Source organism: Macadamia integrifolia, chromosome 8, assembly GCF_013358625.1.
Source record: "Macadamia integrifolia cultivar HAES 741 chromosome 8, SCU_Mint_v3, whole genome shotgun sequence".
Classification (NCBI taxonomy): Eukaryota; Viridiplantae; Streptophyta; class Magnoliopsida; order Proteales; family Proteaceae; genus Macadamia; species Macadamia integrifolia.
This window is the reverse complement of record NC_056564.1, coordinates 17974738-17991567: the sequence shown is the minus strand read 5'-3', so window position 1 is coordinate 17991567 and position 16830 is coordinate 17974738. Positions and strand designations below refer to the sequence as shown.

The window sequence follows — 16830 nt, the reverse complement described above, 5'->3', positions numbered from 1 at the left end:
TCACAAACTTTTGTGACTTTATAAATCTTGTAAGGCCCATTTTCGTCTAATGACGCTTGTCAGATATAGTTTTGCATTATTTGTGGTCAGGTATGATGTTGATGACGTCTGTCCTAAACCAACCAAAAACAGAAAAAGTGTAACTGAAGGGTGCAGCCGCGGTTAGGCTAAATCGATTCCTTTCAGACCCTGGCCACAACCTAGGCTATTTCAGCCCAGGCTCAATCCTGTTAAGCTCAGCCCAGCTCAGCTCTGACTGATCTGAGCAACTCGAAGAATGTGTGTAATGGAAAAATCTCGTTATAATCAAAGTTGCCGAAAATTTTTCCTGATTTAGATAATGCATTTAATTAGTCTAAAATACTATCATTTCATATTTATTAATTTAATGTGTTTAAAATTCCATCATTTCATACTTATCGATTAGTATATCGCTTGAACGTCGCGCCTTAAGCAGGTAGCAAGCTAGTCCGATCGAAGGATGGGGAGGATAAAAAGCTTTGTTAAAAATAGATACTCCTCGTAGTAGATCTTTTCCCCTTCAAGAGGTAAGCTATGATACTCATTTCTTCCATTAGATTATAGTAAAAGAATTAACTAGTCTATCCCTCTCCAAATGGTGTTCATTCTAGTTCTTTTGCAACTTCTTTTGCAACTGATCAACAAACTCATTTCGAAGTACCGGATAGTGGGTTTAAAGACGGAAGGGAAGGAAAAAGCTCAACGTGTGCCAGAGAGTGACGAGGCATAAGATGGATCTGCTTCAACCGAATTTGGCTGATCAGTTCTCTCGTTTTTCATTGCTAATTCAGCTAGTCTATTTCATAGTTGCAGGTGGGAACATTACATGCTGCCTGCGATCCCTTGACCCGGGCAACCTTGTCTCTCATCACTTGTTCAAGAGCTATAACTTCACTTGTGAGCATGGCCCCTTGCGTCAACATTGGGGCCAGTATGAACATACAAAAGCATCAACAGGGGTAAGATTACAGGGGATTTCATTTTGGTGTGGTGTGGTGTGGTGTGGTGGCGTGGGGTGCGGTGGGGTGGGGTGGGGTGGGATGGGATGGGGGGGCATGGGGGTAATTTTATGCACCCTGTGTCTGGGCAAGGCTCTCTTCTCCAGACAGTTCTGTTTCCCTTATTTATATATTTTTAGAGATGCAGGATTGGGTCAGGGCGGGCCTGTATGATCACAGGCGGGTGATCAAAGGCTTGCTGGGCCAAACTTGCACCCCAAATATCACTAGAAAGACGTTATAATAGCGCTCATGATACGAAGCGATCCATTTGAACCATGTGTTAAATGTTCTGAGTTCTCAACAACTACAATCTTTTTAGCCACTTTCAAGAATCAATTTCAGTAAATTAGAGCCCACCTTTGATGCAATGATTGCAAACAAAAGGAGATGCTGAGGTGCATGATCACCGCTTGTGACCCTCCTACCTGTTGGTTGGCGTACCACCGCAATTGTCTTCTGAGAATGAATGGCTCAGCTAGCCTTAGTAGCCTACTGAGATGGAATGGTTGAAGGTGGTTCCAGTGCGCCGCATGGAAGACTGAGGATCAATTCCAGCCTGTGGGGACAGAGGCGTAACCCCATGAGGAGTGTGGTGATCATTGCGCAACCCGTTTGTGACACAGGGCCTCACGAACAGAAAACTCCCCAAAAAAAATTTAAGAACTTTGGGATTTTTATTATCAGCTACAGTCAATCTTTCAGTCAAATCGGGTGAGACCAAAACGGGCAAATTTTCCAAAGAACAAAACCAAAGCAGGACCAATAAGGGATTTGGCTGGCCCAATTTTGATTTTTTAGTCCGGTTTGGTAGTAGGCCTTTTAGGTGTTGCTTCCAAACAATTATCTGCTCCCCACAAACTTCTGGATTGTTTGGATGCTGTTGTGCATGTTTTGGATGAGCACATGCACCTAATGCAAGTGCAAATTACAACTATATCAAACGAACACAGGCGGCAATAAATATTATTCACCCCATAGGAAATTGAGAGCAACGAATGATAGATAGATGTCTTGGTGAAACTTCAATATGTTTCTACCATTCAACAACTTGCACAGAAGAGTATGCCACTATATAACCCTATCAACCTGAAATATTATTTGGATGGTGCTGAAGCATGTTGAGCCAATCTGTCTTTCCCTCTTCAGGATGCCTTCGACTTTGGTGCTGGTGGAAGCAACTGCAATTAGCAGTTGGAAAAAGTAGCAAAATGTGAATAAGAAATGCAAACAACTAATCCTTGTATTCGAAGATATAGCGTTTGAATATAAAAAAAATGTTCAAAAACCCTTGGAATCAAAGAGGCACAGAATCGCAAAGCACCTGATAACAGGAGATGAGGGAGCTGACAAATCCAAAGCCTCCTGTAACACGAGGAGTGACTTTCTTGGGTGCCAGTTGAAGCAGCCCGACTGCAACCACTATATCTATAGCTGATTTTATCAGAGCTAATGACCTGTCATTTGATTTCTTCAGCGTGGTACGGTATTGTTCATTCTGCATTCACCAGACAAAGGTGTGGTATTATTCAGGATTTGAGAGGCAGAAGAAGGAATAACATGAACACCTTTCAACAAGGACCAGCTTCACATACTTGATACTTGTCGGTGCTCTTAAGATCCTTTTCCATCTTCTTCATTGATGCAGACAGCCTTCCAAGTTCCGCAAGCTTGAGAAGAAGGGGGAAAAAGGAAAAGTAATGAAGTTGTCTGTGACAGTACTAATGATGACAACAACAAACCACAAACCAAAGGCACAGACCTCAACCAAGGTGGTGCAAACTGAGGAACCCATCCAACAGAAAAGAGAGATCCTGCCGATTAGATCTGCACGCTCCTTGTTCTAAACATAGAAGGAAAAAATAAATCAGAGAAAGTGTTTTTAGTACCAGTGTCTCTTGACGAACACAATCTAAAACTGAAAAGTTAAACAGGAAGACAATCATCACCTTGTAGATGCCTGTTCTCCCAAGCCAGACAATTTGATCCAGGAACAAGAAAGTTGACAGTAATGCATTTTTGGACTGACACAAGCATCATGTTAAATGCCAGAAAATGGGAAAATGAAGATCTTATTAGCAAAATCAACAAGAAGAACGCACATACCTTTCCCAGTAAAACAATTGGAAGAGGAGTTCCCTGGGGAGTTGGACTGATTAGAGCATGCAAATCATTGACAAACTGCAAGTCCAATAGAAATTGGATTAAAATGATGTCCAAGATTTATAAGAGTGCAGACATACACGCTGAACATTTTTCCAACCCGAAAAGCAAAAGCAGCATGGTGAAATTCCATAAAAAATATTAAAGCATATGATGGCCAAAGCCCATGAAACATCAGAAGGGAATTGGTTATAGAGACAAACAAATTGAATGAAACCACTACTTGTCCAGTAAGGCCATTAATTTACAACTCATACTTGTGCTAATAACAAACTACAAACCAAACCTTAAAAAGCCGGAAAACTTTACGGGCCAAGCTAGTTGACTTGTCAACATTTTGAGCTGTACCAGGCTCTCCATTGCTCAAGAATTTTGAACCGTATTGTATTGCCCTGCAGATTTTATCCCTCGCTTCAGCTTTGTTCAAATACAAGACCACAAGAGCAAGTTCTGCTCTGGTTGCATCTAGTGTACTCATCTTCTATCTTGAATGCACCTGCCCAGTAAAGCCAGCAGCTGATTTCAACATTCAGTCTTAAGTACAGAGATTTCAGAAGCAGTAAGGCTATGTACAAGTCTATTTGTTGCACTAGTTTGAACTTAAAAAAATAAAAAATCAAAATCTGCACATCACAGATTAAACACTAAGATAATGTAATATGTGAACAATAAAAAGGAAGAGGACATCTTTTCTCCATCACACCAGTATATTAGCATTTCTTTTTGCAACTTTCTTTACATTCTCTAATCCATGCTTCAAATTTCTCAGTTCATCTTCTCTTCTTACTCACATTTATTTTTTCTTCCCTTAAAATTTTTGTCACAGTTTAGAGGCGGGCCTCGGCAGAATGGTAAGGTTGTGTGACCCAGTGGAGCACCATCCTCTCTAAATCTCACGTTCCCTCATGGCCTTTGTGCTTTTACTCTCTGTATTTCTACTTAATTTTTCTCCTCTGATGGTCATACAGGAAACATAAAAACACCTCTCATAACCAACGTGAAGACTACAATGGAAAACATCCAGAATGATTGTTAGCCTCTATCCTTAAAGTCCAGCAAATATTCCACAAGCTTAATTCAAGATGTTATGATTCAGCTGGATGGACTTTACACTAAAAGTGAAAATAAGTTTCTAATTCTGGCAATAACCATTTAGTCAGGGAAGAATGAACTCCAGGGTTATATATCATGGTTCGAATTGTCTAAGATCATAGTTCCATCATGTTTGGTTACATCCATATTCCAGATATAATGCTTGTAATCCTCCTAAAATCAACCTGACTGGGCCTCAAATGGACCTCAGCATAAACTGCTGGCCATGTGTGGTGGAAAGTCAACCAAAACCATATAAATTTCCTTCAAATACCACTAATATGAATACTTCAACAGGAATAGTATAATCAGATTCATCACAATTCAATGGAAAGAAATACGATCTCAGAATAAACTGCTGGCCACTTGTGGTGGCAAATCAACCGCAACCATCACTAAAATAAATTTCCTTGGAATACCATTAATATGAATACTTCAGCTGGAATAGTATAATCAGATCCATCACAATTCAATGAAAAGAAATCGGCCTACTCTATTGCATGTGAACCAACAATTTCTTCTGTTTTAATTATGAGAAGGCATATTGAGACAATTGAAAGCAGAAAAGTGAAAGTGGGACCACCGTTATTTATTTATTTATTTTTGATAGTTTTCTAAAATTTTTCATAAGGAAGGAAAATGGAAAAAATATATATAAATGGTAAGAAGGTCATAGATGCAAATCAGAAACTTGAAGTGCTTGAAATAATAGTGAAGAGTTCCTTCACGATCAAAATATCTATGTTTGTGCATAAATCAGTTTCATGGTTCAGGGTAGGCTATCTGTTTATGATAGCATTTTGAAATTGAAATTTATATGGAAACTAGGGTACTTGTACATGCTGTGACAGGTCAGCCCACTGAATAATCAGCAAGCATATAGATGAAGTCACAAATCATTGAGAAGAAAAGAAGCTCAGAGCATCTTTTACCAACTTAGGTTTAGTGACAGTAGTGCCAATGCTGGATAGTTTGGCATTTCAATTTCATCTGACTACTTTTCCAAAACAGATATATTTCAGGGGCAGTTCTCAGGTTGGCAAAGTGGATTTTATGGATCTTTCCTGGTGATATGGGAAATATGGTCAGAGATAATTTCTTAAAATTCTAATAGACAGATCCATAGAGTAGACAAGGTCAGAAGTTAAAACAGAGTACTTAATGAGGTCCATGATTTAGGAAATAAATGTTTCATTATATCTATGATGTTAATCAGAGAGATTCAAGTAGTTTATAAAGGTTCATTTTCACCCATTGGAATAAACTCCAAAATTGGCTTCCATTTTGGCTTCCATACTACATACAAAGAGTCCTAGAATAGGTAATGGCAGTGTGCAATTCTCATTACAAGTAAACAAGGACCCCAAGCCTTTAGACACCTCCTCCCTTTTAGATTGTAATTTTTATTGAACATTAGACAAATCTATACAAGTGATTTTCACCTTCCAAAGAAAAAAATAAATAAATGAAAAGGGTCGCAAATATCATTAGAAACTCAGCTCAACCAAGCCTTGCCACAATTAAATGGGGTCGCTAAACAAATAGTGTTTTGTGATCCTCTATTCAAGGCCATAACCAGTCCCAGATAGCACAAGAAAAAAATATCATTTAACAAGTACCCATGCATGGATGCTCCACATTATGAGAACTAATTCAGTCAGTAAAATAAGGTTTTTACCTGCCAACTTATTTTTGAGGGGGTTAAGACCTGCCAACTCATTGTAAGAATTTGGATTTCATGTTCTTTACTTCTCAAGTCAAATTTTCATATAAATGTTCACCAGATGACAGGATACACTTATGTGAACAAGCATGTTGCAGTTTTTCTTTTCCTTTCTCTTTTTTTTCTCCACTTCAAGCGGAGATTCTTCTTGCATAAGATCCTCAACCATTTTCCCCCTTTCTATTTTATTTGGTGTGGTTATATTAGCCCACCAAACCATGCTTAGGCTTGGAAAGAAGGAGGTGTACATCAGGCACAAGGGGAATTCATTTCAATAGCTCTTCCTAATGAGAGGAAGTTACAGAAAATCGCATGAAGCAGAGTTGTTGAATACATCTGCAAGAATATTAAGCTTAAGGAACCCTTCAGTAAGAAGCACATACAAGCAGGCAGAACCAAATTTCGTAATTTGATGACCTCTAACTTTACCGAAATGCAATTAGGGAGACAGTTCAAGACTGCTAAAAAAAAAAATAAGAACATGTCCATCATTAATTTCTGATCATGAAATAAGACACTGCGACCCACGGTTGCAATGAATCTAGGTTTAGCATCCAATAGAAATATCACTAGACCAATCCAGTACATAAAATTTGATGTACTATTATCAATTTATCATCTGAATCACAGCAAGAAGACGTAAAACTCGCCATCACCAACACCACCCTCCCAAAAAAAACGAATCTAAACAAGCAAGCAAAGCAGAAATTGGCAATGAAAGTTTCCAAATTTTAGATAAGGGCTAACAATCGAACAAACAAATAAGATCCCATAAACATGAAAAACAATAGATCAAAACCACCCAAAAAGAAAAAAGAACTGTAAACTACAACAGCAAAAGTAGCATGGTGAATATCTAAAAACCCAAACAAGAAAAAGCCCTAAATATACAATTCAGGTCATCGCCCTTTTCCAACACCTGGTATCAAATATCGTGATTGATTTGCACGGCAGGAAGATGAATCAAAAGAGAAGAGAATAGAATAAAATTGAGAAAGAGAAAATGAGAGAAAATGAGGGAGCTGCAACAGATACCTGCAAGCAAAGACGACGAGCGTTTGTTGATATATAATCTAATTGTAAGCTAAGCTAAGCTTCAAGACTAACATCAATCGTAAGAAAAAAAGAAGAAATGATTTTACCGGACATGCATACCTATAGAGTGTGGACAGAGGGGAACGATGAAGGCGTCTCGGATTGCGTGCGGGCCTTGAAAACCACACCCCTCTTGTTCTTGGCAGTATATTTCGATTTTACTATTAAGAAGCGGAGCTTCGCTGGTCGCAACTCCCTCCCCTCTTTTCTGTTGTATCTGTAAGAACGTAGGTTGCGTATGATAAACCGATTAGGGCTTGTAAGGTCAAGATCGTTCCCAAGATAGAAACAAAACACCCATTAAATCCCTCCATTAATTAATTAACAAAAAAAAAAAGCCATTAATTCCAGGGTAAAAAAAAATATGGACAAGAGAATCCTGTCACTGTTTGCGTGGCCATTGCACCAAGGTGTAGGCTAATGGGAGGCCGCATAAAGGCAGCTGGGTGTGGATAATATTGTCATTTCATGTTGGTATATGTTTGAACATAATGACATGCAAACAGGTAAATTCTTTTCTCCAAACAATATAGGGTAAAGGAACGATAATTGGTGGTGTGGCTTTTGTACCATGCATGCCAATGTGTGAGCAAGTGAAAACATTGACCACATAGGGGTAGGATGGTCTTTTCACATAATATGTGCACAACGAGTTAGGATCGTATCTACATATCAAAACTATAATAACGACGAAAGATCCATCACCATCATTCATCTTTGCATTCTTTGTAATTATAAATGATTACATAGAGTTGTCATCATATACATATAAATTATAAAAATAATATAAAATTATAAAGCAATATATATCTTTTTTATATCATAAAAAAAAATGAATTTTATATGAATTCAAATGTGATTTTTTTTTATAGAAAGATTCAAATGTGACCAATGTACTAGAATATTGATTGAAAAAAAAAAAATTGGTATATAAACTATGGAAAAAGATCTCTACACTTCCTGCTCCTCACAAGCTCTTTTTTTTTTCATCATTTACTCTCATATCCAGGCCCTCCTCTGTCAGTGCTCCGAAGTAGCGAGATTTACTTTCGTTGTAAATATTATGAGAAGTGTGAGGACGAGTGCTGTAACCCTATTCTCCATTGATAGTAACATAAAATCTCATCTCACAGAGGACGTAGTCAATCTACTATGTTATCCATTAATAGTGAAGTAAAATCTCATCTCACCGAGGGCGTAATCTTGCCGAACCTCGTAAACCTATGTGCATTGTTTGTTCTTATGTTTTCATTACCATTGATTTGTTTCCCTTATCCAAAGCTTTGAGCCTCTAAGATCACATAGTCCCTGCTGGGCCGGTGTTGGCTGCTGTGCGGCCCTTCGTCACATCCTGACGTATTTCTCATTTGTTTTCCTCACCATCGATCCAAAAAATGTTGAGTCTAGCATGGAAGTCGTTTGGTTGCAAGGAATTCTGGCATTGTGAAAGGAATTTTTTCCCACACTTCAGTACCGTTTCAAGTGGGTTGGAGATTAGTCTCATAATGGGTATTGACTCAGCCCCATCCCTAATCATCCATATACAAGTGCATCCAGCAGAGAGAGTGCCCTCTAGAGTGTCTGCATATTTGGCTTTTTTTTCTTTTTCTTTGGTACAAGTGTAAGGTTGTTCCGTTGTGATCAAGTGGTCATAGGTTCAAGTTAGGAAATAGTTTCTCTACGAAGTAAAGACGAGGGCCTTACACCCTGCGGTGGCAGTTATTTAAATTTCCTATTTATATTGGTAAAAATGATTTGACTACCCTCTTCATTCCCTTCCATGTAATTTCTCTTGCAATTACCAAAGCCATAGAGATGTTAGGATTTCAAACACCAATTGGCACCCAGACTAACAAATGATGATGGTATATGAGACTAAGACCCCCCCATTTTATTGAATAGTCCATCGCTACCTTTTATTGAATAGTCCATCGCTACACCAACTTTTTACTTACTGCGAGCTTGAATGAACATTTAAGTTTACTTTTCTGAAATACAAGTCCACAACAGTGATCAGTCTCTCAACAATGCTTACATAAAGCTGATAAAGAGTCCTGAAAATTGGAATGAACCTTCATATTATGATCAATGAAGAAGCAAGAGGGGTTTAAGCCTAGATTGCCGACCTCAAGGTAAGATAATATAATGAAATTCCATAGAACCAGAAGCTATGGAATAGCGGTTGTCTAATACCATCTCAAAGAATCTCTAAAACTTCTCCATCAGTATTGTGACACAAAGGAACCAGAAGCTGTTAGAATGGATAGCTGTACCTCATCACCAACTCTCCCTTTTATGTCCAACATATATGTTTCCCGTTCTTGCAATAGTGCAATAAATGGAACTTAAAAACATGAACTCTTTGTCATTTCCAATCACCAAAGAAGTCAAAGGATTTTTCCCCCAACACTGGTTGTGTCATTAAATTTTCTGTTAGAATAAGAATTAGTGTGTCGCAGGGGCACTTTGAGGCTTTCCTCCCTCCACCGACCCTAATTAGATTGAGGCGACTGGATGCTGGGGTAGCATACTTGTAAATACTTCATATTCTGTTTTGTACTCCTATCATGACTCCATCATGATTCCTATCATGACTCTATCATGAACTTATATTATAAATAAGGGACTTGTGCGATCAGCTAAAGATACACAAGCATTCTCCCATTCTTCCTGTTAACACTTTCCAAAGGCATCATTATCATCCTTAAGTGATAACAAGAAACAAAGAATGAGAAGTTGGAATTGAATTGAAGAAGTGAAGAAAATCTCACCTATAATCATGTATTCGCAAAGAACATTTACCAGTTATTCCAAGTGAGGATCCAAAACATAAGCATTCCAGTTCATATCTATTAACTACTTTGTTTCATACAGACAATGAAACATTTTGGAGATCAAGATACATCATTACACAAAGGAGAATCAGAGCCAGCCCCAACTATTTCCTGCTGAACAAACTTTTCAATTTTCCTCTTTCGAGCCGCTCAAGCAGCTTCTTTGATCCTGGTATGTCCATCTCAGACAGCTTCTTGAGGTAGCCAATGGCTCCATATGAGATCATCAATTTCTTGCATTTCTTGCTCGAGGAGAGAGATCCAAGACAGGAAACAGCATATTTCTTAGCTGTGTTCTGAGGAATTGGATCAAGCAACCGGACTAGATTTGGAACACTCTTCTCATCCCTTTTGACTTCTCTACGGTTCTGCAAAACAGTCAGTAAGCTTGAGATTGCTTGGGCAGCAACCTCTCTTGCACTGTTTGTTTTAGCCTCAAGCAGTTTGATAAGCAAAGGAATACACCCAGCTTCACCAACCAATCTCTTCATTTCTGTTGAGCTGCAAACCTTACAAATGGCAGATGCAGCTGCTTGCTGTGCACCGATGGATCCACCTTTAAGCACATGAACCAATCGAGGAAGAAGACCAAGCGAAAGAAGAACTTCAATGGAAACTGCACCCACCAGATTCCGCAATGCACCCATCGCAGATTCTTGGGGCAATGAACCATCAAGGTAAAGCAACAAACTCCGAACTCCACCTTCTGAGATAACAGACCTTCTAAGATTGTCATTGCTAGTAGTGAGATTCTGCAAGCACTCAGCAGCATACTCTTTAGCACCCAACAATATCCCACAATCAAGGAGATTGATCATGACCCTGACAATACCCTCTTCAGCTAGAATTTGTCTCACCTCTGGCACAGCCGACAAATTCTTCAGCGTACCAGCAGCAGCAGACTGTGAAACTGATTCCCCTGTATGACAGATCTCAATTAAAGGACAAACTCCACCATGCCCAACGATTGAACGGGCTGTTTCTGCAGACATGGACAACCTCTGGAGCGAAATAGTGGCCTTCTCTTTTCCCACTGCACTTCCAGATTCAACCAACCTGATCACAGGAGGAAGCACCCCTTCAGAAACAAGCATACTTTCACAACTACCTGACTCTGCAAGTGAGCAGACAACTGCGACTGCTTTCTCCCGAATCCTAGGTGAAGTTGCCATGAGCAATTGGACTAAAGCTGAGATATTGCTCCGGCCCAGCACAGCCAACACAGTCTTTTCATCTTCTTTCATGGCTTCAACAAGAATGTCCAGTGCCTGGTGCTTTGCCTCGAGGTGCCCAATTTGAAGCCTGGCCAGCAATTCCCTTATATTTGAATTCGTCCCAGCCACTGGCTCTGTGGATGAACGGGACATAGCCAAAGGCAAGGTAGCATCCCCAAGCACTCCAGTCTTGATCAGCAGCCCACAATCACGTAAATTTAAATCCAAGTTACCAGACAATGCATCGAGATCACTCTGCATCCGAAGCTTTCCCCCATATTTCTCTTCCACGCACAACTCTGCCAATTCAATTGCCTCACCCAGTGTCTTGCACACAGCCTGCAATTGCTCTTTGCAGAGAGCATTCTTTGAGAAGCAAGGGTGACTGGACAAGTCTGATAAACGAGAAGGAATCTGCTCAAGCTTGGAAATTATCATCTTCCATCTACCAGGGAACCCTTTAGTTTCCCTTGCTTTCTGACGAGCTGTAGGCACAAGTTCTTGGGCACGCGATAACCACTCTTCAGCTGGACGGGTGTCTACCAAAACCTCTCCCCCTCCCTCTTCCACCATGGTCTCTATCTGGGTAGCAACCTATAGATTACAGTACCTAAAAGAACACAGAATTCAGAGAAACCAAAGCTTAAAGATGATGATCCAGACAACAGAAGGAAAAAAAAAGGTAGCAATTTGTTAAGAGAAAACAAAAAAGTAGTGGAGTGATTTTATATTGGAGCAGTTGCAATCAGCTAGAATAATAAATAAAAAATATATTGGGAAAAAGAGAGAACGTCCATGATCTGGAGCTTCCAGAATCTAGCAAATCACATATAGCCCGTTCGCTGAGAACAAAATCCGACCAGCAAAATCATAGTACCTGATGAAGACCCACGAGTCCTTCCTAAGTTTTAAAGAGTGAGGGTGCAGTGAAAGGAAAGAGTGGAAGGGGAAGGAAACGAATCAAGTTACGTAACAGTTGCCAAACTGCTCTGCGAAAAGGTAAAAAATTCGCAGTATGAAGGTACTGAACCGAATTACCAAAGTACCCACTTCAACCAAACAAAACCATTACTCATTCTCATGGTTATGTCTTACAGAACCAGAAACCGGTTAGCAACCCATTTAGCCGAATCTGCTAACTTTACAGAAAACCTCCACCCTACAAATCCATTTCTCTGAGAGGGATGGATCCCCTTCTTTCGGAGCTCTCTACTGTAACCTTCCTGAGATGTTATCAGAATAATTTTTTACAAAATGCCTATCAATGGTATTTATGGAAACATATTCTTGGCATATTATCAAATCCATTTTCCAAAATTAGCTCTTAGATGCCTTTCGAAAAAGCACGATTGGGTCGGCAAAGGATAGTTCCCATATCTCATTCAGATTACAGAACCCTTTCCCACATTCTAGTTGAGTCCTTCATGGACAGAACAATGACTTCAAGCTTGAATTTGCAAAAAAATAAAAATAAAAATAAAAAAACTTTGCTTTGAAGATAAGGAATTACTCTTTCGTATATACAACTATCAGATATCGAGTGTACTAAAATTTTCCCAACCTCACTTGAAGAAAAAAAAAATTATAGGGGCCATAGTTTTCCAAAAGAAATTACAAAAAAAATACCTTAAATGGCTTTTCTTCCTCAACATCCAAAGAGAATGACAACTCCACTGTTCTTCTGTGACTGTAAGACGAAACAATGTGAGAGCTGAGAACGTATAGCCTCGTAGAAATCTTGTAAAATAAAAAGAGAAGGAAATAAAACACTAGTATACAAAGAAAAAGAAAAAGTTCTGAAATGCCTGAAACAGGAATCGTGAAAGTCTAGTAAGTAGCTTCAAAGATCAACCTATAGGGACCCAGGAACTGTTTTTTTTCTTTGAGAAGCAACCCAATAGCTTGATCTTCAACCCCCTTTTTGATCTTTATCTCTTTGGAACATAAAACAGGGGACTAGCTCACTTCCCTTCTACTCCATAAGCAACAGTAACCCACAATACAACTATTTTTTGCTACCCAAAACGCAGAAGACATCAAACGTTTAAACCCCTAATTCAAAAATAAAAAGTAAGACAAAGATAACAACGAGGGATAACAGAAGAATCTGAAAACCGAAGAAGAACTGTAAAAGCTGTAATCTGGTTCAGAGGAAGAACCAAAGAAGACAGAATAAAATATGTTAAAATAAGAAGGAAAATCTCATTCAAAAATCAAACCTTCTTCGAATCTCTCTCTCGCTCTCTCTCCCGAGTAAGGAAAGTAGTCTGTCTCCTGATTTTCTCTGTAATGTGTATATTGAGAGAGAGAGAGAGAGAGAGAGAGAGAGAGAGAGATCTGCTCGAGAATGCTCGAAAAGATCCAACGGCTACCAGGCGACCCGTAGAAGATCCGACAGCTCCCACAACGTTAAAATTTGAAAATATTTTTCAAATTTTTACGTTACCGAGGTGGAAGTTATATATAAAATAACAGACAAATGCCGCGTGGGATTTGGGAACAGATGGAGAGCATTTTCCTTTTCCAAACCAAGATGAAATTACATTTTGACGGTCGATATTGATGCCACATGTACATATGACAGATATGACGGCAGAAAAAGGTTCCAAGGATGACGTAAAAGCATTTGGTATAACCACAAAAATACGAAACTGCCACTGGAGTTTTGAATTGGCAACGGCAGGCCGAGAAAGGAAGTGGGCCTGGGCCTTATGGGCCCACAACACTGGTAGAAGGGATTTGATTTGATAGATAATAGATTAGTGTGCTTTAAAAGCAAAACAGTAATAAATTATTTGGGAATCGATTATATTCCCTCACATTAGAATAAGAACCTTATCATTAACTTTAATTAATGTGGTTTTTCAAAATGGTTGCTTATGGTTGACGAGGAATCAATCCTCTACGGTTTTTTTTTCTACGGCTGTTTATGCGACTGGTTGGTGATTTGTATTTGTATCCGTTGCTCTCTTGCGGTTGTGGGTAGTCTCTTTCAGCGTGTGCGAGCCCTACGGTTTCTTCTCATGATGGAAAAAGTTGGAGCACTTTCACCGTACAGGTCCCTTTAGGACAGTGTAACCGTAGAGCAACCATGGAGGAACCTGAAAAGCTAAAACTCAAACCATATGGCTCGGGTTAGCGTTAAAGTAAGTATAAGACTATATAGGCCCACTAGGCAAGGCCAGACTGTCAGCTCATTATCCATTGGATGTAGATTTTTTTTATTTTTCTTTTTCTTTTGGGGGAAGGGTGTGGTGAGCGTGTGGTGGAATGGGGAAGCTTCAATCTTAAATTTGGAGTAAGAAAAGCGCCGGGGTCTGAGTTCTGAGTTCTGAGTGTCTTATCCTGAGTTCTGAGTTCTAAGTGTCTTATATATTGGTTGGTGACTCTATCTATTGGACGATAAATCGTTTTTCTTATTGATGTGGATTATCATTGTCTAAATTGAGGTGGTCGATCTCATAACGGCTAACCTGATCAGAATGTATTAACCCAATCATGATTACTCTTAGGTCTGCTAACCACTTAACTAATCATAATTAAGTTTGAGTTTGAAAACGGTTATGAACGTCATTATCCCATGACCAAGTAGTGGATCTTGATAACATGTGAACAATGGAAATGGATCTTGGGATGGGACATGTGATTAGCGGCGATCAACATCCACTAGATGGGGTAACAAAGGTCCTTACGTTTTGGTCGATATAATGCAAGATGACAATGCCCAATTAGGTTGGGTTCTAGGACATCGGTCCTTATTTAGCATAAGACTGCTCGTGGTACTTGAGGTAGGTTGAGACTTGGCTTGGATGTCTTTGGAGGTGAGGTACCAACCATGACTATCATTGGTCGGTTGCCTAATGGTAGATCACTATGTTTTTCCTTCCATTCGATGTTGATCATGGTTTCAAATACTCCCTGCCCCTTATAGAAGGCAGAAATCCCTCTCCTATTGATGCTTTTACAAGAGTTTTCATTGGCCCTGCATTGGTGTAGGGGTCACATTGCCTAACATTAAAACTCAAAATCAAACTAAATTGAGATAAGTGGTCGATATACCAAATTTTGTATTATCATTTGGCAAATGGTTTTGTATACAACCATATACATACATGGTCGTGACTTCAACAATTGAATAGGGAAAAAGGAAGATGTATTATTACACTTCTACGGTTGACAAACACAACGTACGTATACACATATGGCCGTGCAGAAAACTGGATCCTTTATCATTTATACCGATACAATATGAAGAAGACTGCCATTTAAAAAAAGGAATGAGGACAAATTGGGTGGTGGTTGTATATAGAACAATCCTTAATATTTTGTATACTTCCATGTTTGTCATCTTTCCTTGATTAGCTTCCTTTTCTGCAATGTTTTGTTCTTAATATATACATGAGTACCAGTCCTGAGTCACACTGGATTCTCTTCACCAACCTTCCTACCTTCCATCCATTTTTATATATTTTTTTTAATCTAGAAAATCCATTGTTTTGTTTTGTTTTGTGTTTTTTGGTTTTGTTTTGTTTTGTTTTGTCTTTTGTCTTTTGTTTTTTATTTTTTTATTTCTTTATTTTTAAATTTTTAAATTTTTAAATTTTTAAATTTTTAAATTTTTTTTATTTTTTTTATTTTTAAATTTTTTAAATTTTTAAATTTTTTTATTTTTTTATTTGGGAGGGGAATTAATCTTCTAAACCTATTAATCAAAGATGAATACAACTGTGTTGCCTACACCTCAACTCTAAAGAGAAGTTAACCTCTAGAGTCTAGAAACCTATAGGTATAAGTTTTGTAATCCAATAAACTAAGGATTCTTTAGCTCAACCCTTGGTCTGTCATAGATCACTCCATTCATATTTGGTCCAATGGTGAAGTACAAATATTGCGGCTTGATAGTCAAATAGTTGAAACAACCTCTTGATATTTTCGGAATAAAACTGCATAGTTCTCATCCCTCGAGCCTCACACATGCAAGAGCTTTTTGCATTGAGTATGCCCTTTTGTCTTTTTTTTAGAGTCGAAATAATTACCTTAAAGTTTGTTGACCTGTCTAAACTATCTTAAATTTTTTCAAAAATAATGAAATCTATATCACTTTGGGAAAAAGGTAAAAGATCAAATAGGAAATATAAGAAGAGAGATAATGCATTCAGACTATAATGGGAAAGAAGTGCATGGAACCAGAAAATGTTTGGATATTCTTGAGATTCATCTGCCTTGTTCAAGAATACTAGATGACACAAGTACAGATAATGGAAAAGCCTTCAATTCACTAAACACAATACATTTCTTTGATGGTTTGTTTCATGCCATTTATCACTCCTTGCTGCTAGGATTGACTGTTTGAATTGGTGCAAGCTTCTATCTAAACCTAAAAGGTTCATTCTTTGTCCTTAATATCTTTTCTACAATATCTAAAAAAGAAAAAGGGCTCATGCAACCACGGTGCTCTCTCGACTCTTATTTCTTCTCTTTACTCATTTAATGACGTGAGTGCTCACATACGATACTCATCAAATATCCTCTATTTTCTTAAATGAGAATAATGTTAATGTAAGGAGGCAACGTGTTCATCCCTCCCAATATCTAAAATTAAGAATCTTCATCCATTTGTAGAGTTAATTCTAGGATTTAATGGTGAATGGAAAATGAGATCCCAATTTTTGTTCTCCCTCGTCATATTT

At 38.5% G+C, this 16830-nt stretch overlaps 2 protein-coding genes across 9 annotated transcripts; both read right to left on the bottom strand.

Moving 5' to 3' along the window:
* Positions 1 to 1958: 1958 nt before the first annotated feature.
* On the bottom strand, positions 1959 to 7313 carry LOC122085528 (peroxisomal membrane protein 11C). 3 transcript variants are annotated; one of them, XM_042654002.1, is made up of 8 exons: positions 7153 to 7313; positions 3469 to 3678; positions 3126 to 3200; positions 2969 to 3043; positions 2782 to 2862; positions 2615 to 2689; positions 2344 to 2517; positions 1959 to 2200 (listed from the first exon to the last, which is right to left on the bottom strand). In XM_042654002.1, exons 2-8 carry the CDS (start codon positions 3658 to 3660, stop codon positions 2165 to 2167), a joined length of 708 nt encoding a protein of 235 aa, XP_042509936.1. In that variant the 5' UTR covers positions 3661 to 3678; positions 7153 to 7313; the 3' UTR covers positions 1959 to 2164. The 3 variants fall into 3 exon arrangements, with proteins under 3 accessions (XP_042509936.1, XP_042509937.1, XP_042509938.1); XM_042654003.1 differs by having other exon boundaries at positions 7033 to 7161; XM_042654004.1 differs by lacking the exon at positions 7153 to 7313 and adding an exon at positions 6917 to 7032.
* A 2526-nt stretch (positions 7314 to 9839) lies between these two features.
* On the bottom strand, positions 9840 to 13442 carry LOC122087398 (protein CELLULOSE SYNTHASE INTERACTIVE 1-like). 6 transcript variants are annotated; one of them, XM_042656516.1, is made up of 3 exons: positions 13360 to 13442; positions 12767 to 12827; positions 9840 to 11750 (listed from the first exon to the last, which is right to left on the bottom strand). In XM_042656516.1, the coding sequence occupies exon 3, from the start codon at positions 11711 to 11713 to the stop codon at positions 10031 to 10033; it is 1683 nt and encodes a 560-aa protein (XP_042512450.1). In that variant the 5' UTR covers positions 11714 to 11750; positions 12767 to 12827; positions 13360 to 13442; the 3' UTR covers positions 9840 to 10030. The 6 variants fall into 6 exon arrangements, with proteins under 6 accessions (XP_042512450.1, XP_042512449.1, XP_042512447.1 ...); XM_042656515.1 differs by having other exon boundaries at positions 12946 to 13401; XM_042656513.1 differs by having other exon boundaries at positions 12767 to 12877; positions 12993 to 13401.
* Between the last annotated feature and the right edge of the window lie 3388 nt (positions 13443 to 16830).